At 34.7% G+C, this 25319-nt stretch overlaps 1 protein-coding gene and 1 non-coding gene across 10 annotated transcripts in view; one reads left to right on the forward strand and one right to left on the reverse strand.

The window, feature by feature from the left end:
- The window catches only part of Cep70 (centrosomal protein 70), a 53131-nt gene that overhangs the window by 13305 nt on the left and 14507 nt on the right, over positions 1–25319 (forward strand). For 6 of the 9 annotated variants that reach the window (XM_046431618.2, XM_058574969.1, XM_046431619.2 and 3 more), the window contains 6 exons: positions 8441–8610; positions 12824–12880; positions 15053–15140; positions 15329–15417; positions 17469–17543; positions 23536–23641. In XM_046431618.2, the coding sequence (XP_046287574.1) occupies positions 8441–8610; positions 12824–12880; positions 15053–15140; positions 15329–15417; positions 17469–17543; positions 23536–23641 (585 nt within the window). The remainder of the gene's footprint in view (positions 1–8440; positions 8611–12823; positions 12881–15052; positions 15141–15328; positions 15418–17468; positions 17544–23535; positions 23642–25319) is intronic. The other 3 variants (XM_058574965.1, XM_058574968.1, XM_058574966.1) reach the window with 2 other exon arrangements.
- LOC124084630 (U6 spliceosomal RNA) lies at positions 3100–3204 on the reverse strand. Its single transcript, XR_006849171.1, has one exon. It is a non-coding gene; the product is annotated as a U6 spliceosomal RNA (small nuclear RNA).

Genomic DNA, 25319 nt, shown 5'->3' on the forward strand with positions numbered 1-25319 from the left:
AATCTTGTGTTTTTCTTTGTTGGTAGACTTTTAATTGCTGCTTCAATTTCATTACTTGATATTAGTCTGTTTAGGTTTCTGTATCTTCCTGGTTTAATTTGGGCAGGCTATGTGTGTCTAGAAATTTGTTTCCTAGATTTTCCAATTTATTGGGGTATACAGTTTCAAAATGAGTTCTAATACTCTGGATTTCAGAAGTGTCTATGGTGATATGTCCTTTTTCAATTCTAATTTTTTTTTATTAGAGTTTATCAGAGATCCTCTAATTTTGGGTCCTCTATATTTTGGTTAGTTTGGCTAAGTGTTTATCTTTTTTGAAGAACCAACTCTGTTTCACTGATTCTGTATATTTGTTTTTTAATTTTCTAATTCATTAATTTAGGCTCTGATCTTTATTTCTTTTCCTCTGAATTTGGAAGTAGTTTCTTTCCTTTCTAAGGCTTTGAGGTAGAGCATAAGTTTATTTGTTTGGGAATCTGTTTTTGTAATGTAGTCAATACTATAAGTTTTTTCCTTAGTACTCCTTTCATACTGTCCCAGAGATTTTGATATGTTGTATCTCTGCTCTCATTCATTTCTAAGAATTTCTTGATTTCTTCTTTGATCCATTCTTAATTAAAATTATTCTTAAGTCTCCATGTTTTTAGGTGGTTTCTATTTTTTTCATTTTTCTTACTCTTGATTTCTAGTTTCATTCCATTATGATCTTGGGAATTCTTCCTTTTTTTTTTTTTTTTCCCTTTTCAATGCTTTATTCACTCAAATCACTCAATACAATTTCACTCTATAGGTTCTTAATCAAGAAAATGACAATCCTTAATGCTAGGCACTGCAATAGACATAATCAATTCACAGCAAACAATTCTAGATTAATTCTAAACACTGTAAACACACTTAATCACGACAGGTTCATGACAGACATTTCCTCTGCATGATAAGCTCAAAGGTCAGATCAAAATTCTCAAGCCTTAGGCTCTAAATCTAGCAGATGCACACTCACTCAGACCATGGGGATCAGGTCAGGAACCAAGGCAGGCTTCTCCTGGGGTGGAGCTGACAGCTGACTGAGGACAGGGTCATAGGGAGAAGTCCTTTTCTCACCAGAGTCAAGAGGCTGCTGTAGAGTTTGAGAGCCTGAGAACAACACAGAGGATTGGGCAGATGAGAAGAGTTGGGATGTCATTCTGGGTCCTCATCAGGCTCTCAGGCGGGAATTCTTCCTTAGGGCCTGGTTATTGGTTTGGGGTTTCTCTCTTCACATTTATGAGTTAAAGTATATTCAGGCTCAGGTGGGGCTAGATTATATTGGCTTGGCTGAGTTGTATTTCTCAGCAGCAGGTTCCCTACTTTGATCTTGAAGTGACCCACTTTCTAGACCCTTTTCAGAGAGGGGAAAGCCAGAAATGCCATGAATGTCAGCAACACATGAATAGCCTTAAGATAACTATCTGGTGTCTACTTCGACATCTGTAACACTGACAACTATATAGAAATGCTGAAGTCAGCACAAGTCAGGACTTCAATACCAACAATAAAAATAAAATAAAAATGGTGAACTAGATCAGGCATTGGTGTTAGCTGTGTCATCCACTGTGTCACAGTAATCACAACAATGTGAATGGGCAAAAATTACATAAACTATATAATCTAGTGGGAGTACAATGTCTTTTTTTTCCACCTACCACATGGGTAAAAATCAAATTTATTAATCACAGTATGCTATGAAATCTTCATAAATTGTTCACAGATGTGCAAGTTATAGATATATTTTTGCCCTGCTGAATAACTGTTATACAAGTGGAAGTATGTATTAACAGATTTATGATTAATTGTATATGAATTGGATGATTAGTTTTGTAATTTTACACTAATTTTATTTTTGTACTCCACAACTGTCTTTTACATACAACTCATTACCTTAACATTTGGTGTATTTTCTGTTTCTAAAATAGGGACTAGTGTTGGATATAATTGATTTTTAAAAATGGCCAACAAGTATTCCCATCGCTACACACCAAATTATTTCATGATGTGACTTCTCAGCTCCTCTCATTAACGGGCAATCACCTCTTCCTGTTCCTGGAGTCTGAGCTGGTTTTATGACTTGCTTTGGCCAATAGAATTCTCCAGAAGCAATGTATGCCTTTTTCTAATCTAGACCACAAGATTCCTTGCTGATTTCAGGAACTTGCTTATAAACATGTTAAATGACTACATGCCTGAGCTTGGGTAGCCTGGTAGAAATCTGAAACATTATGGAAGTGTACCAAAATACCCCAGCCAACAGTGAGCCAGCCCCAGTCAGCCTGGCAGCTTGATCACAATCAAGAGTTAGCCTAGATAAGACCAGAGGAACCACTTAGCTTGTTCCAGCCCATAGCAATGACCCTCAGAATCATGAATTAAATAAATGGTTATTATTATAAATGGTTGTTTGTTAGTCAACTAATTACTATTCTCAATTAACTTATTGTAAGTTTCCTGACTGCTTAAAATTTTTAAATTAAATCCTTCTAAGAATACCTATTATTTTTCTATTAATGTAATTTTATTATTAAAAAATGGAAAAATAATGAAATGCAGGAAGAATAAAACTAGTATAACTCCTGTTAAAATGTTTGTGTATATCTTTCCAGTCTATTTTCTAAATATGGACACATTTTTATAAAATTTAATGTATGCTTTTTAAAAGTGTATTTTGGAACATTCCTGGAAACTTTCTTCATAAACTTTTTTCAAATGAATGCATAGTTTTTTAAAAAAAAATTCTATATATGACAGCAGAATGCATTATAATTCTTATTACACATATAGAGCACAATTTTTCATATCTCTGGTTGTATATAAAGTATATTCACATGAATTTATGTCTTCATACCTGTACTTTGGATAATAATGATCCTCACATTCTATCCTCATTAATAACCCCATGCCCTCTCCCTTCTCTTGCCACCCCTCTGCCCTATCTAGAGTTTGTCTGATCCTCCCATGCTCCCTCTCCCTACCCCACTATGAATCAGCTTTATATCAAAACATTCGGCATTTGTTTTTTTGGGATTGGCTAACTTCACTTAGCATTATCTTCTCTAACTCCACCCAAAAAATATAGAACGTTTCACGAATTTGCATGTCATCCTTGCACAGGGGCCATAATAGTCTTCTCTCTCATTCCAATTTTAGTATATGTGCTGCTGAAGTGAGCACTTCATATACCTTTTTATTATTATTATTTATTTATTCTAATTTGTTATACACAATGGCAGAATGCAATTCATTTCATATTACAATATAGAGCACAATTTTTTCAAGTCACTGATTGTACTCAAAGTATTTTCTCACAATTCGTGTCTTCATACATGTACTTAGGGTAATGATGTTTAACTCATTCCACCATCATTCCTACCCCTTTGCCCCCTCCTTTCCCCTCCCTCAGGAGTACAATTTCTTAAAGAGAAAACAGGGTAGGAAGGTGAGAGAAAGTTTGAAATATTTAAAAAGTGTTGAGACAGGGGATAGGTAGCAGATGTTGGCTATAAAGAAATAAAAGTTATTTAAAAAGAAAGAGTGAACAGGAAAATTTGGCTGTTAGTGGGTGAAGAGAATGAAGAAAAGGAGACAAGAGGGACAAAAACCATGGTAAAAACAAATCAGCAAATATAAGATCAAAACCACTCAAACCCTCATATAATTGTACCCCACCTAAGTCAAATCAAGGCGAAACAGTAGATAAGTATAGAAGAAAGCAATTAATGTCAAAGTAAAATTATGAGTATATATATATTTTTAATGAATATATCCATGCTGTGGGAACACATGCATCTATGCCTCTCCCTGCACACACAAAATTATGCATAATGGAAAAAGTAAAAAGTGGGTATAATGAAGTGTTTGAAAAAAATTAAAAAGCTAAAATTAAAAAAAATATGTAAATGGGAGAATGGAGAAAAGAAAAATAAGGGAGAAGAGCAACTCATAAGAGTTGCTTTTTCCACTGAGGTGGTCAGAACTGTCAGCAGGGATAGATTTGCATTTTTATTTGTTTTTGGCTTTGTAACCCTTGGGTTGATGGACAGGGATTGTTAAACAAATGCCTTGTGTTCCTCACTTAGCTGCTAACTGTTGTGACTAGGAGGCAAAGCTGATTTGAGTAGATCTAGCTTCCAGTCTCCCAGTAAAGGCTGGGATAGCACAGTTTGGGTGCTGATAAATTGTGTTCTTTTTCTCTTTTGGTACCAGGGATTGAACTCCCGGTTGCTTAACCACTGAGTAACACCCCCACCCCTTTTTGATATTTTATTTAGAGACAGGTCTGCCATGCATCCAGCGCTGGCTTCATTAAAAAAGGTTCGATTTGTGAGTAAATGCTAGGGAGTTTTAAATTAAAGAGACAAGACTCCAATTACCTTTAAAACCGTCTCCCGGATGGCTTCTCCCAGCTCCCGCCTCCAGCCACCTAATTCGGTATGGAGGTTTACTGAAGAGGCTAGCAAGAGAGAGAACACGCCAGGGAGTGGACTTTTATTGGGTAACAAAAAATTCCAGGGAAAATCCCATCCAATGAAGGTTAAGGGGGGCAGCATCCCAAGGTCAGGGGTGATAATTGGGTCTTTGGGGCAGTGGCCAGACACGCCTCTGCATGGACAAGCCCTTGGACCTGGAGAAGGGTGGGGAAAGCTCTGACACAGCTGTGTCCAAGCGCCTCTCACTCAGCCAGGGAGGTAATTCAAATCACGTGAAGGATGGCCTCCCACAGACATGATCTCACTAACTTGTTTAGGGCCTTGCTAAGTTGTTGAGGCTGGCTTTGAACTCGTGATCCTTCTGCCTCAGCTTCCTGAGCTGCTGAGATTACAGGTGTGCACCACTGTTCCCTGCTCAGATTATGTATTTCTATAGCAGGGGTGGTACAGAATTCTAAATTGGAAGTTCCATTGGTTGGGGTTTAGTCTTAGTCTTATCTGAACTTTGGAACTTTTTGGGTAGGTGTTTGGTATTTGATCCACTCTAGTGCTGGGGAGGTGCTGGTCTCTGCATCTAGGTCTCTAGGGCCTCTAGTAAAATCCACTTTTAGGTTGTAGGGATCTAAACCTCCACAGGTTTCACCTTTACCACTAAGAGTATGAAATACAGGGTATCTGCCCTGGAGTGCAGATTCTCCTATGTGGTCCCTATAGACATCTTCCCAGTAGCTCTTGTGGGGCGCCAGTGACAAGAACAACTTTCTCTATTAAGATCCAGAGTCTGAACGGTCCAGGTAAAATTATCTTTGTGCCTGTTGCAGTCTCTGATTCAGGTACCCTTTGAGATATTTTTTTAGTTGGCTGCTGGTAGCTTCCTCTGAGATCCTGATCATCTAGAACTGCACCACACAGTGGCTGTGGCTTTCCCTGCCCAGGAGCATTTATTGCATCCAGAAAGCATTTATTGAATCCCAACTCCTGGGCTAGCTGTTTTTGGATTTGCTTTCATTGAGCCACTTTGCCTCGGACTGTGTCCATTAAAATTAACCTTCCTCTTAAATCCACAGATTTTCCAAAGTCAATTTTTTCTTATTTTAAAAATTTCTTTATCTGCTGGCCATGTCATCTCCTTTGTCTACTGCTGGTGCACCTCTAACATATTTCTTATGTTTAAATTTGACTTTCTGTGTGTCTTTTTTCCAAGTTTTTTTTTTTTTTAAACAACAGTTTAGTATTAAGTTTCAGTGCATTCTTAGTTTCCCTCCTTTCTGAGAAGCAGTCTTCCAGCTTTGGGATTCTGGTTGTTAAAGAACTGCTGGAAAGTGCATCCTTTTGCTAATCTGCCATTCTCTCTCCACACTAATTCTTAGTCCCTCAAAGTGGAACTACTTGTTCTTAGACTGAAATGTCAAGAACTGTGAGCTAAAATAACCTTGTGCTGTTTATAAGTTAATTGCCTCTGATATTTCATTGCCTCTGATATTTCATTACAGGAATGCAAAGCTAGCTAATAGCTGTCAGTGGTCTGTTCCTTTTTATGCTGAGAAGTATTTCACTGTGTGGATATACCACTATTTGCTTATTCATTCACCTGTTGATGGACATTCGAGTTGTTTTCAGTTTCTGGCTATTTGAAACTGACCTCATGTAAATATTTCTGTTCAAGGTTTTGTGTAGACATATGCTCTCATTTCTCTTTGGTAGATACCTAGAACTTGAATTGCTGAGACATACAATAAATACATGTTAACTTTTTAAGACATTGCCAGGCTTTTCCAAAGGTGCTCTATCATTTCACATTCCTAATAGGGTATGAAAGTTCTAATTTCTTTATATCCTCACCAACCCTTCAATCAAAAATTGAAGATCGAACATTTCAATTTTGATGAGTATTTTCATTGGATATATAATTTTAATTTGGAAGCTATTTCCTTTCCATATTTCCATTTTCTCCTGGATTCCATTGTTTCTGCTGAGGGTTCACTTGTCAGTGTCTTTGTCGCTCCTTTGAAGGCATTCTACCATTTCTTTGGCTTCCTTTTAATATTTTTCTCTTTGCTTTTGTTTTAAAGTAGTTTTACCTTGTGTCTAGTCAAGTTTACTTTTGAGTTATCCTTCTCAGATTTTGTAGCACTTCTTGAATTGGTGGCTTGATGTTATACATCAGTTTTAGTAAATTCATAACCATTATATCTTCAAATATTGCGTTCATCACGTTCTCTTTTCGGTTTTTCTTTTTTAAAGAGAGAGAGAATTTTAATATTTATTTTTAGTTTTTGGCGGTATGTGGTGCTGAGGATCATCGAACCCAGGCCGCATGCATGCCAGGCGAGCGCGCTACCACTTGAGCCACATCCCCAGCCCCTCTTTTTAGTTTTTCCAGGATTTCAGTTCTGTTAGAGTTTATCATTGAATCCCTATGTCTTTTATGTTTTTTATTCTTCATCTTTTTAATCTTTTGATACTTTATTCTAGATATTTTCTGTGGATTATTGGATTTTTTTGTTTTAGAATTTGTTTAGTTCTTTGGTTTTTAATTTTCTGAAATTGTTTTGAACATACTAAGTTAATTTATTTTAGAATCTATTCAATTTATTTTAGATGGGAGTGGTGGTCATACAGTATTACAAGAGTATTAGATGCTAGTGAATTGTTCAGTTTAAAATGGTTAATTTTATGTGGTGTGAACTTTATCTCCATTTAAATCTGATAATTCGATTATCTGGTTCTAATTGGACCATTTTTTGTGTTTGTTTAGATTTCTATTTGTGTTTTCTTGTTCTCTGGCATGCCTGATTATTATTATTATTGCATGCTGAGCTTTTTTCATATTTTATTGATGTATTATAATTGTACATAGTGGTGAGATTCATTGCATATTTGTACAAACGTATGATATAATAATTTAACCAATATCATTCCCCAGTATTTCCCTTCCCCTGTGTGTCCTCTCCATCTTTCTTTTCCCTTTTCCTCTAGCTTTCATATATGAGAGAAAACATATGACCCTTGACTGATTAAAATTGCACTGTTTATATATGTCACATTTTCTTTATCCATTCATTTATTGCTGGACAACTAGACTGGTTCCGTAGTTTGGCTATTGTGAATTGTGCTGTTATAAACAGGTATGCATGTATCACTATAGTATGAAGGTTCTAATTCTTCAGGATAAATACTAAGGATTGGTACAGCTGGGTCATAAGGTAGTTCTGTTTGTAGTCTTTTGAGAAAACTCCATATTGGTTTCCATTTGTGGTACTGGGAATTGAACTCAGGGGCACTTGATCGCTGAGCCACATCCCCAGCCTGTTTTGTTTTATATAGAGACAGGTTCTTGCTGAGTTGCTTGGGGCTTCACTAAATTGCTGAGGCTAGCTTTGAATTCACAATCTTTCTACCTCAGCCTGCCAAGCTGCTGGGATTACAGGTGTGCATCACCACATCTGGCTGGCCATTTGTATTCTTTTGAGAAATGTCTGCTAAGTTTATTTGCTTGTTTATTGATTGGGTTGTTTGAGTTCTTTTTGTTTTTATTTCTTGTTTTTTTTTTTTTTTTGGTACTAGGGATGGAACCCTGCTTAATGACTGAACCACATCTCTAGCGTTTTTTTTTTTAAATAATGAGACAAGGCCTTACTAAGTTGCTTAGGGCCTTGCTAAGTTGCTGAGGCTGGCATTGAACTTGCAATCCTCAGTCTTCCAAGTCACTGGGATTACAGCCATGTACCTACATATCCGGCTTTGAATTCTTTATATATTTTGGATATTAATCCTCTGTGAGAAGAGTAACAAAGATTTTCTCCTGTTCTGTAGGTTCTCTTTGCATTCTTGTTTTCTTTGCTGCACATAAACTTTTTAATTTGATGCCATCATATTTATTATTTCAATAGAAACTAAATATGACTTTGGGTAAAGTATTAAGACAGCATGTCTTAGAGGTACATATCATAATCATGTTTTTAAAAAATTTCTTACAGATCAGATGCCAACATTACAAGAAAAAACGAATGGAACAACAAGAGATTATTGCTTCTCTGCAAAAGGATATCTGTAGATTAACAAAGGAGGAAGAAGAACGCATCATCACTCAAAACAGAGTGTTTGCCTATCTCTGCAAAAGAGTTCCTCATACCGTCCTGGATAGACAGTAATGTTCACCCCATAAGATGATAATGTAGCTAAAGTCATTTTTCAAAAATAAGTTTATTGGGCTAGGGTTGTGGCTTAGTGGTGGAATGCTTGCCTAGCATGTGTGAGGCACTGGGTTCGATCTTTAGTACCATATAAAATACGTAAATAAAAAACTTAAAGGTATTGTGTCCATTTACAACTAAAAAAATATTTTTTTAAACTTTTGTTTTATTTATTTATATGTGGTACTGAGAATCGAACACAGTGCCTCACACATGCCAGGCAAGTGCACTACTGCTGAGCCACAGCCCCAGCCCCCAAAAAATATTTTTTAAAAAATTGAGTTTATCATGGGAGATGAGAGTGGTTATATTTCTCATAGAGGAGACTCTCTCCCTCTCTTCTGCTTTTTTCCTTCTCCATTCTTTACTTTTTTAAGTTTTATTTTATTTATTTATATGTGGTGCATATAAATAAATAAAATAAATATAAATATATAAATATATTTATATTTATTTTATTTTTATTTTTTTATATGCTCTAGTGCCCTAGAGCTCTTTGAGGAATGAAATTAGATATTTGTTAAAAATAACACAAATATTTAAAATTAACAATTGAGTTCCCAGTTAGTTTATAAAGCTGTTTTAATTTTTATTAACTGATAAATAAATACATACAAATTGTACATACTAGTGGAATAATATGATGTTTTGTTGCATGTATATGTTATATCATATTTAAATTAGGTCAAACTTTTCTGTTTCTTGAACATTTATCATTTCTTCAGGGTAAAAATTTTGAAAATCCTTTTTTCTAGCTTTTTGAAATATGCAGTTTATTATTGTTACCTATCATCACTCTACTGTAGCACCTCAGAACTTGTTCCAATCTAACTGTAACTTAGTACCCATTGATCATCCTTTCTCTATCCCTTGCTTCTCCCCCCAAATCTCCCAGAACCATTTTTTTTTTTTTATGAGCACAGTACCTTTATGTTATTTGTAAGTGGTGCTGAGGATTGAACACAGTGCCTCACATGTGCTAGGCACGTGCTCTACCATTGAGCTACAACCTCAGCCCCCCATGTTTTCAACTTTGATGAAATCAACTTTTTTTAGATTCTACATGTAAGATCTCTGGTTCCATTTATGTGTTTTTTGTAAATAATAGGATTTCATCATTTTTAACGACTGAATAATATTCCATTGTATATGTATGTATATATATATCTATATCACATTTATTCGTTCATCAATTTATGAACACTCAAGTTATTGCTATTTCTTGGCTATTGTAAATAATGCTGCTTTTGAACATGGGAGTGCAGCAGTATTTTTGACATTACTGTTTTTTTTTTCCCCCTCTGGATGTACATACCCAGTAGAATTGCTGAATCACATAGCAATTTAAAATTTTTGAGGAAGCTCTGTACTGTTTTCCACAATGGCTGTACTAATTTATATTCCTATTGACAGTATACATAGTTCTCTTTTCTCCACAATCTTGCCAGTACTCATTATCTTTAATCTTTTTGATTATAGCCATTCTTATTGGGTTGAGGTGATTTCTCATGGTTTTGATTTCCATTTCCCTGATTATTAGTGATGTTGAACATTTTTTCATATACCTATCGGACATTTATGTTGTCTTTGGAAAATTGTTTCTTGAGGCCTCTTGCCAATTTTTAAATTGGATTATTTGGTTTTTGGTATTGTGTATGTGAAGTTGGTTTTGTATCCTGAATATCAACCCCCATATGTATGGCTTGCAGTTATTTCTTTTATCGGTTGTCTCTTCACTCTTTTGATCCTTTCCTTAGCTATGCAGAGTTTTTTAGTTTGATGTAATCATATTTGTCTTTTATTTTTGTTTCTTGGGCCTTTAGGGTTTTCTTCAAAACATCTTGCTCATTTCAATATCCTGAAGCATTTTTTGTTTTCTTCTAGTAGTTTCCTAGATTTAACCTTATGTGAAAGTTTTTAATCTATTTTGAGTTATTTTTATAACAGAGAGGTCTAGTTTTATTCTTCCGCATGTAAATGTCCAATTCTTCCAGCTTCTTAAAACTCCTGGTTAACCTATCAGACATTTATCAAAACAACTGATTACTTTTAGTAAGGAATGGTGTTTAGATACTACTGTATAGATGTTGAGATTGCTTGAGTTATTACGTTTTCTTTGACTTAAGACTTCAGTGAAAAGAGCTAGGAACTGTGTTTCTGGGGGAAAATAAATCTTTTTTTTCCAGCTGAAGTTAATGTTACAGTACTTTTAATTAAACTCTTTGTTTTATTTCATAACTTTTTAAAAAGAGTTTGTTCTTTTTGTTCTTTTGTTCTTTTTGTGGTGTTGTGGATGAATCCAGGATCAATATAACTAATTTAACCTTTAATGTGTTAAAATATTCTAAAGTAATCCCAGAATTACTAACAATAAGCCTATTGAATTAAATTTACATTTCTTTAGTGTTTTATATTCTACCATAGATGCAGTCAAAATGTGGTTTTCTAAAATATCTTGAAATACCACTTTTCTGTGTGTTTGTGTCACCAAATTAGTAAACATTGGAGTTTAACTTGTTTTTAATTCTTAGGAATTGCCTTTTTTTATTTACTTAAAACAGTTACATAATTTCAAAGTCAAAACTATAATTATTCTTGTTTTCATTTCTTCCCTTTTATACCACCTTAGACTTGTAGGCATTGGTTTTAAATGCTTAGTATTTTTAGCAATATAAGTTGTATTGGTATTATATTTGCATTCTCCTTTGAATGAAAGGTATCTCTTTGTGTTTTTTACTCATCAATATGAACTGATTGCATTTAAACTAGTCTTATATATTTATGTAATAGGATTGAGAATCAACTATATTAGGTGCTTCTATTGTGCATAAAAAATGAAGTTATATATAAGTTTGAAGATTTGAGAATACATCTGTGATCTACATAATTTTCATCCTTTTGAAGAAAAAGGAAGGATAAACACTTTGATTCATAAAATATGTAGTTAGTGATAGGTGTGAATAAATGGAAAGAAGAAGAAAGCAAGGAGAGAAAATAAAGGTAAAAAAGATTAAAAAGGAGGAGAGGCAGAGAGAGTTACAGTGGGAGGAAAGGATAGAGCAATGAAGGGGAAACAAAAGCAACGACAAAATGAACCCCCAGAACAGCCAATATGAGTGAGTGAGAAACTGAGGGAACTTGTTATTGCCACATAAAGTTGGGCTGATCCAGGTATGGATTTGTCTAATGGGCCAGAGATTTTTTCTGCTCTCATTTATTTTTGTGGTGCTAGGGATTAGACTTGGGGCCTTTTGCATGCTGGGTAAATGCTCTACCCCAGAACTCTACACCCCCAGCCTTATGTTTGACTTTTAATGAAGCAAATCTTCGGTTTGAGACATTGAAATTAAAAATTGAGTTAACCTTATTAAAAATACAGCTATTGTCAAAAGGTATAAAGGCACTAGTCTAACATAGAGCAAACATAGATGAGTGAAGCCATGATTTCTGCATTCTGTGAGCCCATTGGCTAGTTGAGTAGATAGGTATGTAAGTAAATATAAGGCAGATAGTGGTATGTACTGTACCTGTGGGGCAAATGGGATGCTGAGTATGACAGAGAGGAGTGAAAGGTAGAGGCCCCAGAGAGGCTTCATTTTCAACACGTGCATAAATTTATATATAATTTCTTTCTCTATTTTCTAGACCAAATAGAGTAATATTATACATTTGGTTGTACAATATTTTTCCCTCATCAATCCTTATTAGGACATGATGCAAATTTACATCATTACTCCCAGTGCCACATTATTTCTTATAGTATGGATGTGCCACTGTTTAACCTTTTTCCTGTTGAAGGCCTAGAAGATTTGTTTGTTTTTTTTTTTCCACTCTTATAAATGATATAGTGGATAACTTTGTTCATGCTCAGTTGCATCCTTGGGCAAATATTTTGTGGGCAAGATTGCTAGAGGTAGACTTGTTAGAACAAGGAGAATATACATTTAATAGGTTAAAGTATACTATTTATGGCTATTTAAACATCTGTTAAAAATAATATAAAATATGACTTAGTATAATATTTGATTCTGACAGGAGTCTTTTAAACTTTTAAAATCCTGCCAGATAATCTGTACTTCCTTTTATCACTATAATTTGAAATTATGTTAGAATAGTAGATATCATACTGCATTTTGAAAATAATTCAATATAGATTTTATTTTCTAGGTTGCTTTGCCTAATTGACTACTATGAATCTAAAATAAGAAAAATCTATACACAAAGGTATGAATAATCCTGTTACAACTTTTGAAGTTACTATCCAGTAATGAATCATATCAAAAGTTTCTATAGCCTTTTGAAACTTTAAATATCCTACAGAAATCTACCTAATGTCACTAAGAAGTATTTTTAAATATTGTATTTTACTACCTATGTTAAAATATATTAATATACATATATTCAATAACCATCAAAGTATTAGTTAACAGCAGAAATGGCATTTCCTCTTATTTTGTCGCAGTATTATAATTTGTTCTATTGACGTCACCTAGCTCACTCAAAAGTTACCAAGTATATCCACAAAATGCAAAGAAGTAAATGAGCCGCCTACCAAAGTGTAACATAATTAGGATCAGATTTATGAGATAAAGGTAAAAATGTCAGTGAAAACCATATAGATTAAAGCACACATGTCACTTCTGAATAAAGAAGTAAGGGTAAATAGTCTTTGGTTAACCTAAAAATAGCTGAAGAATATCTAAGACCATGTAATCTAAAATGCTTTAATGAACAGTAGCTATTCTGTTCATTGTTTATAAATGGAGCAGTTCTTTCAATAAATAGACATTTACTTGAGCATCTACTTGGTGTCATGTTCTATTTTAGGTACTTAGGATCCCAGGATAACAAATCAGATACATTTTTTGCTTCCATGAAGCATATACTTGACTATTCTTGCCCTAAGAATGACTTTTCAGAAATAGCTGGGGGCAGGGGAAGAAAGGGAAAAGAAAGAAGAAAGGAGCAATCGAAGAAGAGAAGGATAAAAGCAACTAAGGCTAAAAGTGAATCACTCTAGTCAGAAAGCATCATATCAAGTGCTCAGAGATTTCTGACTTTGTCATTTCAATGGTAGACACAGTGTTGTATAGATTCTACAGAGATTGGACAGTTTTTGATAATAGTCCTTCTAGAGTTTACAGTCTAATAAGGAAGATAAAATGTAAACACTAATGAAAATAACATAAGACTTAAGCACTAATATATAATGTCATAGTGAATAATTTCTAAAGATTGTATAGACAGTAAGTACTGTAGGAATTTAGAATAGGAGCAGAATCAATTTTGATTGGAGTGACCAGAGAAGCCTTCCCAAAGCAGATGTGGTTTATATTTATACCCTTTTTACTCATAGAATCCAAACAGTCTAAAATGCCTTTACCTTTTTTCTTTGTGCTTTTCCAAATCTTACCTACCCTTTAACTCCAGCACAACCCACACAATTATGATACTGGCAGATTTGAAATTTGCAGGGCACGCTGGCAGGCTGGAGACTCTGGAATGAATTGGTATTTCATTCTTGAGGCCAAATGCAGACTGGAAGTAGACAGTTAAAGTGAAATCTTGTCCTGAACAATGAAGTTGTATTTTAAAGAAAAATACACTGATTCAGTTTTTGAATTTAAAGTGTAATGAAAATTAGTTTTTCACTTCAACTAGCAATATTTCAAGTGCTCATTGGCCACATGTTAGCTAGAGGTTACTTTATAGGAGAGTACAGTATTATCTCATCAAGATTGTTAGTGATTTGTTAGCACTCTGTGGATCATAGAATATGCTTTAGTACATTTTATTTGCATTTTAATATCTTTTGTATTCACATTAATCTTGAGGTAGATGTGACAACTTCCTCTTTTACAGATAAGACTAAATTCTGAGAGATTGATCTATTCAGATGAAACTATTGGTTAACAACAGTGCCGAGGTTTGAATCAAGACTAAAGTCTGTGGTCTTGTCCATCTATGTTCTATGTTGTTGTTTTTTTAAGCTAGATTATTTGAGCTTCAGGTACTAGAAAGATAAAAACTGTATGTGGAGAATGCATTTTAAAGAAGAACACTTCTTTAATGTTCTGCATTGTTTTATTTGTTTATTCATTCAATAAGTGTCTTTTGAGCTCTTCTTATGTCCCATAATCTTCTAGGCAGTGAGATCCAGTGGTAAATAATAAAAAGTTCTCGTTCTCATATACTCTAAGTAAAGGGATAATTAATAGATATGTACTATTATTTTTGTAAGTAACGTGTTCTAATGCCATTTCTTATGTGAATAAATAGGAAATTTGGATTAAGTCATGGTTAGATTATTAAGCTATTATTAGATTGGTTTAATTTTTATTAGCAAAATGTTTTTAATATTTTTTTCATAAAATGTATACATGTATCTTTTCACAGGCACTATAAAGAAGATGAAAGTCAGTCAAGTGAAGAAAATGATTATCAAAATATGGGTGCATCACCGACTTATAAATGCCTTCTAGTGGTATGGGGACTATAACTAATAAATACTTAAAAAAAATTTTTTTTGTGGTGCTGGGGATTGAACCCATGGCCTTGTAATGTGAGGCAAGCATTCTACCAACTGAGCTAGATCCCCAGCCCCAAACACTTTCTTATAAAGTAAAATAATCACCCAGAAAGTTAATTATTTTTGTATGAAATGTGTTGCAGTCATTACGGAATCAACTCCAGGATGCAAAATCTAAGATTGATGCACTTACAAGTGAAAAGCTGAACCTCCAAAAAGATTTGGAAAGCAGGTGAGAGAAACTCAAGTAATGTTTCTTTTTTAAATTTTTTTTTTAAAGTAATGTTTCTTTGTCCTTTGACAAGTAAATACATACTGGAACTTGTTATGTTAAACCATTCTAACCCCTTTACCCTACAACCATCCTGAGTGCTTATTTTAGGCAGCTTTTTTTGCTGCTGTGACTAAAGGACCCAACTAGTAATTGTAGAGGAGGAAAGTTTGTTTAAGGGGCTCACAGTTTCAGAGGTATTAGTCCATAGAAGGCTGGCTCCATTCCTTAGAGATCGAGGTGATGCAGAGCATCATGGTGGGAGAATGTGGTGGAGGGAAGCTCACATCATGTCAGGAAGCAGAGAGGTCTCCACTTGTCAGACAAAAATACATGTAACCCAAAACCACGCCCCAATTCCTACCTCCTCCAGCCACACCCTACCACTTCAGTTACTACTCAGTTAATCCCTATCAGGGGATTAATTCACTGATTGGCCTGCAACCCAATCAGTTCTTCTCTGAACCTTCTTGCATTGTCTCACATGTGAGCTTTTGGGGGACACCTCATCTAAACCATAACAGTGCTTCACACTCATATTCATGGTTATTTGTGTCCCATGGTAAATGACAGAAGGTCTACCCATAGACAGGCAAGGAAAATGAGAAAATAGGAGTCTGTGTTGAAGAAGTTAAAACTGGGTAAGAACTTTCGAGTAGGTATTTTTCCTTTAAAATTAGCTTTATTGGTGTATAATTGATATACAATACATTGCACATAATTTAAAAGTTTCGACATTCGTATACTCTGTGAAACAATCATAATTGAGATCATCACCCTAAAAGTTTTCTTTTGTAATCTCTTCTTCCCAGTTTATTTTGCCATTATACAATAGTTTATATTTCCTAGACTTTCTGTAAGTGGAGCCATATTATTTTTCTTTTTATCTTCCAGTGAGCATGATTTTTTTGCATTTTTAAATTGTTTAAATTGTTAACTGACAAATTATAGTTGTATACGTCTTTGGGGTACAAAGTAATTTGATTTTATGAATATGAGGTAGAATAATTAAGCTAACCTATCCATCACCTCAAATATTTACACTTTATGTGTGTGTGTGTGTAGTGTGTGTGTGTGGTGAAAACATTGTAACTTAGTGATTTTGAAATGTTCAAAGTTTTATACCAGTGGGTTTCTCATTCCCAAATTACTTGAGAATATCTTGTGATTTCTTATTGTGGAAAGAGAAGAAAAGTAAATAGTTCTTGTAACACAACAGAAAGCTATATGCACCATAATTACAAAGAGAAACTGCCATCTGTTGACAGTAATACAGAGTGAACATTGTTGACACTTTATTTTTATTCAGCAAATATTTGTTGAATACTTTTAATAAGTTAGGCAGTTCTCCAAGCTGTGGGATTAAACAATGACCATACAAATCCCTTGATCTCATAAAGCTTACACTTGATTTATTGCAGTGCTGGGGATAAACCCAGCACTTGTGGATGCTAGGCAAAGTATCTTATCTCTGAGCTTCATTGCCAAACTTTAAAGCTTAAACTTTAATGAAGAGAAACTATTAATGGTTTACATATAAGTCATTTATATAAAGTCTGAAAAACTGCTAGGTTATGGTTACATAAATATACAGTAAAGATTTTAAGAATAATGCTTTGGAATAAGGAACAGTAAATTTAGGATAGTGTGGGAAGAAGAATGACATTAATGAGGGACGCATGGAGTTCTTAAGTACATTTTTAAAGATTTGGAATAAATCTATTAATATTCAAATTTGGTAAAGCTGGTGAATATACTAGGATTTGTTGTAATCTCTAACATCTGTATATTTGAAATATTTCACTATAAAAACAATAAATTAAACAAGTAAATGGTTTTGAATAAGGAATTATATAGAAGAAATCCAGATGTCCAGTAAACACCTTATTAGCAGTCAGAATTTTTAAAGAATTTTCATGAACTTGTGACAAGTAACAGGATATCCTCTGTAAAGTATTTTTATTGTTTTATTCACTTAATTGAATGCATTCAACGTGGTGTATTTTCAACAGGCCCACACAAGAGGAATTAAAACTTCAAAAACAGCAAGTGAAGAAACTGGAAAAAGCCCTTAAGAAAAGCATCAAGTAATTATATTTCACCAAAATCATAGCTTTTATTAGGGTTTTGTATTTTGTTCCTATTTATCTATGTTACTTATCTCATGTTACTTCATGTAGCCTTGGATTGGAATTACCAGGCTTATGGGGGAAATGATACTTAAAAATGCATATTTCCACATGGTGGCACATATCTAGAATCCTAGTAGCTTGGGATTTGTTTAAAGTTAACAATTTAAACATCTTGCGGGGCTGAGGCATGAGGATTGCAAGTTCAAGGCCAGTCTCAGCAATTTAAAGAGACTGTAAGCAACGTAGTACCTGTCTCAAAAAAAGGACTAAGGATGTGGCTCAGTGGTAAAGTATCCCTGGGTTCAATCCCTGGTAACCCCTTCCCCACTACCTCCACCAAAAAAAGCTTTTCTGGTTCCACAGTTCAAAAGCAATTTCTTCTATATTGGATTTAGCTTAGCTGTATATCCATCTTAGGTGATAAAAAGAAAAAAGGTAAGTTGCCTAATGTAATAAAGTACAAAGATTTTAAATAGAATATTGTCTTCAGAAATGGAAGAATTGCTAGAGAATCAGTAAAAGTAGATATGACAAGCTCCTGATTTTTGTTGTTACTAGTCATGATCTGAAAAATTTAAAGGGAGTCTTATCACTTTAAAAGTACCAGAAGGCATGCAGTAATCCATTCTTACCCACTCTAGCTTTGAAAAGCAAGAGCTCAGAGGTATTTTAATATCTGATCTTAAAGAGTAATGGTATTTTCTGAAGCTTGTCCATGAGTACCCTTTGAGTCAAGGGATTGAGAAAGTAGTTTGGGACACATTTTGTTGGAGAAGAAATCTATATATATGAAATATTTTGAAAACTGAGTTAATATATACATCAGATGTATTAAGTCAGTTGTGTTAGCAAGTGTTGATTTAATTTTTACTGACAACTATTTTTCCTTCTGTGGCAACAAACATCACCGTAAAAGGAAAGCACGTGCATCCAGGAATTACATATTGAGTTAAAATTAAGATAGTAGTGAAGGAAAACTAAAAGAGAAGTGGAAGGTTTGGAAAGAATGCCTTCATTATTTAATGCATATTCATTTCCTTCCTACCATTGCTTGACATTTCAGGTGCCTATAGTATTTCCTATTATTTGCTTGGCATTCAAGTCTGGGGTTGCTGTGGTAAACCAAATGGAAGAATATCCCTGCCCTCGTGGAGATGGCATAAAGGGAGATGGATAATGAAATAAATATGACAATTTCAATATAAATACTACATGTAAGATAGTGGGAGCGTAGCTATTGTTTGAGTTTGGACAGGTGGTGGTGGTGGTGACATGGTCAGTGGTGGAAGTACTGAGAAGTTTTGGAATTGGAGAATATTGAAAGTAGAACTAACAACTTTCAATTGGATGGATGGGATATAAGGTGTTGAGCAGGAAAAGAGAAGAAGCAAAAGTCTTCTAAGTTTTAGGCCTGAATAACTAGTTAGTTGTTAGTGCCATTAAGTGAGGTGAGGAAATTAGGAGACAAACAACTGGGAAAGGGGAAGCTGTAGGAGGTAAAGTCAGAATGAGGAAACCTATTGACTCCAAAGCAAGCATATTAGTGAAGATAAACATAAACATACATGTTCTTACATGTACATAAACATCAGTCCTCATTATTCAGATTTCATGTGTGAATTTGCCAAAATCATAACCTCGGATCAGTCCTCATGGCATTTCAGTTGCACATGGGCATGCTCAATGGAAAGGAATTTTGAATCAACATATATTCTCAACTATTGACCAGGTTGATGCTCTTTCCTCTTGTTTCAACCCCCATACTGAAAAGAAGGATCTTTTGCTGTTTAGTACCACTCCCCCCCCATACTTATGCTTTTTGTTGGTGATTTCTCTAAGGTACCTCACCAAGCATAGTGCCACAGTGCTATCTAGCACTCCTGTACCCAGGAAAGGCTGTGGTGTGCCTTATGAAAAAAATACACATGTTAAGTTTTGTTTAAGGCAGGAGTTAAGGAATACTATTGGCAAGTTCATTAGTGAATCAGCAGTGTACTTCAAAGTGTCTTTAAGTAGAGACTCACATAAAACATGGTTATATATTGATCTGTTGACCTATTATGTCCCTAGTTTTCAGTTCTGCAGATACTTCAATGAAATTGACACAAGTACATTAAAACAGGTTGGAAACCATAATCTGGATATTATATGTTGACATGATAATTTAAATTATATTCTTGTATTATGTCATAATTATATATTGTATATTTTATATATGTTTCACATCTGGGACAGTGAGACAAAATGGAACAGTGAGGAAAATGTGACTAGAGACTTGCCAGAAGCATGACAGTGTATTTCCCCTAGAAGCAGTGGTTCAGTACTCTAATTCAGTATTCACAGTGACTTTATAGACCATAACTGCCCCAAATAATGAGAATCAACTATATATATTTTTGTTGTTCACTTGGGTTCTGGTCTTTAGATTGACTTACCATTTTTGTCTTTTAAAATTATGATTCAGTTGTAAAGATGGTGGAATGAGATGGACATCATTACCCTAGGTTCATGTATGATTGCACAAATGTTGTGTCTCTACATCATGTACAACCAGAGAATTGAAATGTTGAGCTCCATTTGTGTATGATGAATTGAAATGCATTTTTCTGTCATGTACAACTAAGTAGAACAAATTAAAAATAAATAAATAAAAATTATTTTAAGAATTAGGATTCAGAACTAATTCCTACTATAATTTTTTTGGTTGAATTTTGAAGGAATGTTTAGGAATTTTTATAATTTAAAAATATTTTAGTTTGGAACTTTTTATCTAGATGTCGATACAGAGAATTGGGAGTGTTAGATAACTTACCCACATTACACAGATGGTAGGCAAAAAAAGAGAAATCATATCCTTAATCATTCTTTCTCCAAGTCTCACTCTTGAATCACCACACTAATAATTAGAACCAAGCTAAATAAAGAAAATCTTTTGATTTTTGTTTCTGTAGTACTAGGGATTGAACGCAGGGCTTGAACCCAGGCTCCCATGCATGTTAGGCAAGTGCCCTACCATGTTAGGCAAATACCCAGCTCATGAAAAGATTTTTATTTTCTGTTGTGCCAGAGGTAGAATTATTTCAAAGTACTATTGATGTTTGGGAAATAATAATCTGCTGTCAACTTAGTGAATTCCTTCCACAGATATACAAAAGACAGTTTTATTACTGGGTAAGCTTTCAGCCAGACAGGGATGTGCATTATAGGCAATGTGCTAAACAGGTTTACAGACAGAAAGAAATCTTCCTATATAGCCAGGCAGGTAGAATTCATTACATACATGCTGTCTTTAACCAAGGGAAAAATAAAATTTCTGGTGTTCTTATGACAATTAAGAGGTTAACAGCTTGGCACCAGGGCCCTAGACTAAATTCTGATAGTGTCAGATGTGACCATCTTCCTTGATAGTCACATTTTGACCATGGTTCCAGGGTTCCTTTAAAAAAAAATCCTGGAGATATAGAACTGGGAAAAGGTTTATTTAGCTCTGGAAAAGATTTAAATACATCTTAAAGAGACAGAGAAAACATAATTACAAGTTTTCCAAAGGAAATTCTATGAGAAAAAGGAATAGAGGAATCTTTTCTCTTTCACGACCCAGAATATTTCAGTTGTGTGTTTTTTTTCTTTTGTATTTTTAAGAGTTGTAGTTACTCTTAACACCTCCATTTGGTATTGAAGGTTAGTTTAACAATTTAACATGGGAGAACATGATTTCTTCTTACAGGAGAGTTAATATTACGGACAGTTTGTTTTAAAATTATGTTCCTTAAGAAGGGATGAAATAGGTCTACCAGGGCAAGACAACCAGATGTACTACACTAATTTCCTTTATTTTTCAATACCTAGTTTATTTAGCTAGGGGGAAACGGTCAGAATACAGCCAGTCTAGTGTTGACAGACATCAGAGTGGTCGCTGGCGAGGCACACTGAAATTAACAACTAAGCTTAGTGCCCATACTGAGATAGAAGCAAGAAGCCAAAAGAAAAAGGCTGGCTCCTCAATGTTCTTTTTTTGTTTTCCTTATGAAATGTACTGGGTGGGTTGGTTAGTACATACAGCCAGATGGGGCCTAACTATCTCACTGCCCAAGAACCCTGATGTTTTATGGGGCAGGGAGGGTAAAAGTACTGGGGGGGATGTTTAGATAAGGCCCCTCACCAGTAAGGAGATAATGGAAGAAGCACCTGAAAAATGCCTCAGTAAAGTCCTGGTAGTAAAGGGGCCCCTAATGTGGGTGCTGGGCTAAGAAAGCAGAAATGCATGTGAATATGGCTAGCATTAGAGGGAGGGGGTTAGTCCTTAAAAGTAACTGCCTCCACAGATTTCAGTGTGCAGGGTGTGCAGCTGGTCTGGTGTGAGGAAGCTTGCTGTTCCTCATGAGGCCTCCAGGCAAAGCCTTTGTAATTGCTTATTGCTGGGCCTAAAGATAACACATAGTATTTGAGTCTGGGCCTGGATTTGGGCTCCTCACCAGAGAAACAGTTGCCTGCAGAGTTTGGCAGTGGTGCCATGTTGTAGTGACCCACTTTTTTTTTTTTTTTAAACACTATAATTTATGTATTTTGGTTGCTGCATTGACAGCTATAATGTTGTATATTCATAGTGTAGTAGTTATTTATCAGATTTGCATACAATTTGATAACCCTACACTCAGATGACAATGTTCAGCTTAACATTTAAATTAGAATAGTTTACTTGTCTTTCCTGTAGAGGACATATTAGCTTTTCTGTATCTTTTTGTATTCTAGATAATGTGCTCATTGCACTGCCTTTAGTCAGAACTGCAGACTGTGTGAATGTGTTAATTAGAGGTGGAGTTGGGTGGAAAGTGGACTGTGAGAGCCTGGTATGTGGTGGAGAAGTTGGCCAACTATTAGAGCTAATTCTGTATATTTGGTTTGGGCATCTATTCATCATTGAGCAGAGAATAGCAACTGAGTAAAGATCATGGGTGTTACATGTCACTGGAGTAGGAAATTGTAGGGGAGAAGTAAAATCACCTGAGAGAGTCAGGAATACTGGGTTAAACTTCAGAGCATGAGGAGTTTTGAATGCTAAACCAAAGAGCTTAGATTTAGTTCACAAAGCAGCAAAAGCCATTGTTTTTCAGCTGGCAAATGACATAGAATTTGACTATTCTTTTGTACAAATAGCAGTTCAGAATTTGTTAACAAGCTATGGAATTAATTTAATGGATTGGGATCCCAGCAAGAAACTGATAGCATATTCAAATTGAAAAGATTGATTTGAAGCAGGTCTGATAAGAAACTACTATTTTCAAAGGCATGATGGGGGATGAGAAGCAATATCTACCTCAGCTGGCCTTTGTAGATATTTTAAGAAGGGAAAAGGTTTGTGACTGGGTGAATACACTCATACGTAGTGAGGTTCCTGGGCAGAGTCTCTCCTTTCCCCAGAGTTCTTGTAGCCATCTGTCTCTTAGGTCTCCATGCTCTTTCCAGCCCTGAGCATCACTACTGTCTGTTTTTTGGCACAAGTGGAACATGTAGAGAGGGACCAAATTGTTGAGATGTTCCTGCTTTGTGCCCAGACCAATTGCCTGCTCAGACTGATTTCTCTCTGTACCTATGGCCTCTAACTTTGGAGCACCTTGGATGGAAATTGCTTCCATCTTTTGCTATAGTTTTTTCCCCTGGTGTTTTTTATTTGTGTTGGGAGAGTGATTAGAATTTTCTTCTTCAGTCTGATCCCTTCTGTTTTCAGGGATTCCTTCTAATTTGTGTTCTGTTGGGAGGACCTTCTCATTTTCCAATGGCAACATGACTTAAGTTTTTAAAAACTTCAATGTATACACGCACATGCATATATCACATATAAGTAAAATGATGTAAGACTTTGACAAGCCAGCTGGATGGATCATTGTCATCTTAATCTAATGTCCAGGAAGGCATTTTGTATTATCTTGATATTTTCTCTCTTTAGATTACAGGAGGTTATCAGTCCTAAAAACTCTGAGGACACAGAGAAAAAAGATGAACCCATCAAAGAAAACCATCAACAGGCCCTAATTGACCAGAGATACTTTCAGGTATTGCATAGCTAACAAAAAGACTGGTGTTTGTAATGAACCTTGGTTTCAATTGCAGAGTAATAAATGATCACTTGATATGAATACTTGTATAGTCATCTTGTGGTATCCATGGGGATTCATTCCAGGATACCTGTGGATATCAAAATGAGCAGATGCTAAGGCTCTTAAGATAGCATATTATTTGTATATAACCTATGCATGTTTTCTATCCATTACTTATAATACCTAATACAATGTAATCAAGGTAAATAGTTGTTATACTGCATTGTTTAAGGAATAAGGACAAAAACATCAATTAAGACTTTTAAAAGATTTTATAATCCTTTGCTCTCACACTTTAAGCAATTTTTATTTTTGTTGCTTTTATTCTTACATAGGTAATTTATTTTCTTAGGGTAAGGTCCTTGTGTGGTTTTGTTTTGGATATTTAGTTCACATGAAATTTAATTTTCTATTGATATGATGTAGGGAATCTCATTTTACTGGTTCTATAGATCATTATTGAATAGATGAACAATTAAATCTGTTTTATTTTATTGACAGAACTGGGTCTGTACTTTTATTTTATTGGGCCAACATAGGGTTTTAAAATTTTGAATTAATTACCAATATTTCATACATTGAGATTTTTAATGTACATTATCTGAAGAATTATGTCTTTTCCCTGTCAGATGTGGACATATGCTCTCTGTTATCCACAGTTCCCACTCTTCCTTGTTTGACTCATTTATGCTGCTACTTGGCTTCTGTGGGCATTTGACTTCATAGTCTTTTGATAGGCAACTTTTTTTTCTCTGCTTTATTGATGCTTATAATATATTGCTGTATATGCATAGGTTTTTAGATTCTCTGATCTATTTTATTCCTATACTACTTTCATTTTCTTTTTTTAAAATATTTTATTTTTTAGTTATAGTTGGACACAATACCTTTATTTTATTTATGTATTTATTTTTATGTGGTGCTGAGGATCAAACCCAGGGCCTCTCATGTGCTAGGCAAGTGCTCTACACAACCCAGCCACAACCCAGCCCCTCCATATTCTTTTAATTTCTATATTTTATAGTGTCTTGAAATTTTGGGGGGAAAGCATCCCGTCATCATCTCCTCACCTGCCCCCCAAATTTTCTTGGCTATATAAAAATTTAGCACATTGCCTTTCTGAATGAACAGTTTTTCAGATTAAAAAATCCTATTGGGATGAGCTGAAATTGGATTAATGTTTGGAGAAATGATACCTTTACAGTTTTGAATTATCCTATTCAGAAATATGTCTCTAATTTCATTTGCGTTTTCCTTTTCAACCTTCAATAAAGTTTCATATACTTTAAATTTCATATACTTGTGTATTTCTTATTAGGTTTATGATCTGGGTTTAATAACTTTATTGCTATTGTGAATGGGATCCAAGCATATTTCTGAAAACTGTTTTATTTTAGATATTGCTATCAGCCAATAATGGATTTCTTTCATTTCATTTGTCTCTTAGATTTAATTTGAGAGGATTTTTTTTTTTTTTTTAAGAAAAAGGCAGGGGCTGGGGTTGTGGCTTTGTGGTAGACCCTGGGGTTTGATCCTCAGCACACATAAAAATAAATAAACAAAATATATTGTGTCAATGTGTAACTAAAAAAATATTTAAAAAAAAAGAAAAGGGCAGTTAAATTATTCATGG

This window comes from Marmota monax, unplaced genomic scaffold (assembly GCF_021218885.2).
Source record: "Marmota monax isolate L192 unplaced genomic scaffold, Marmota_monax_Labrador192_F-V1.1 WCK01_AAM20220418_F8-fsc00022, whole genome shotgun sequence".
NCBI lineage: Eukaryota > Metazoa > Chordata > Mammalia > Rodentia > Sciuridae > Marmota > Marmota monax.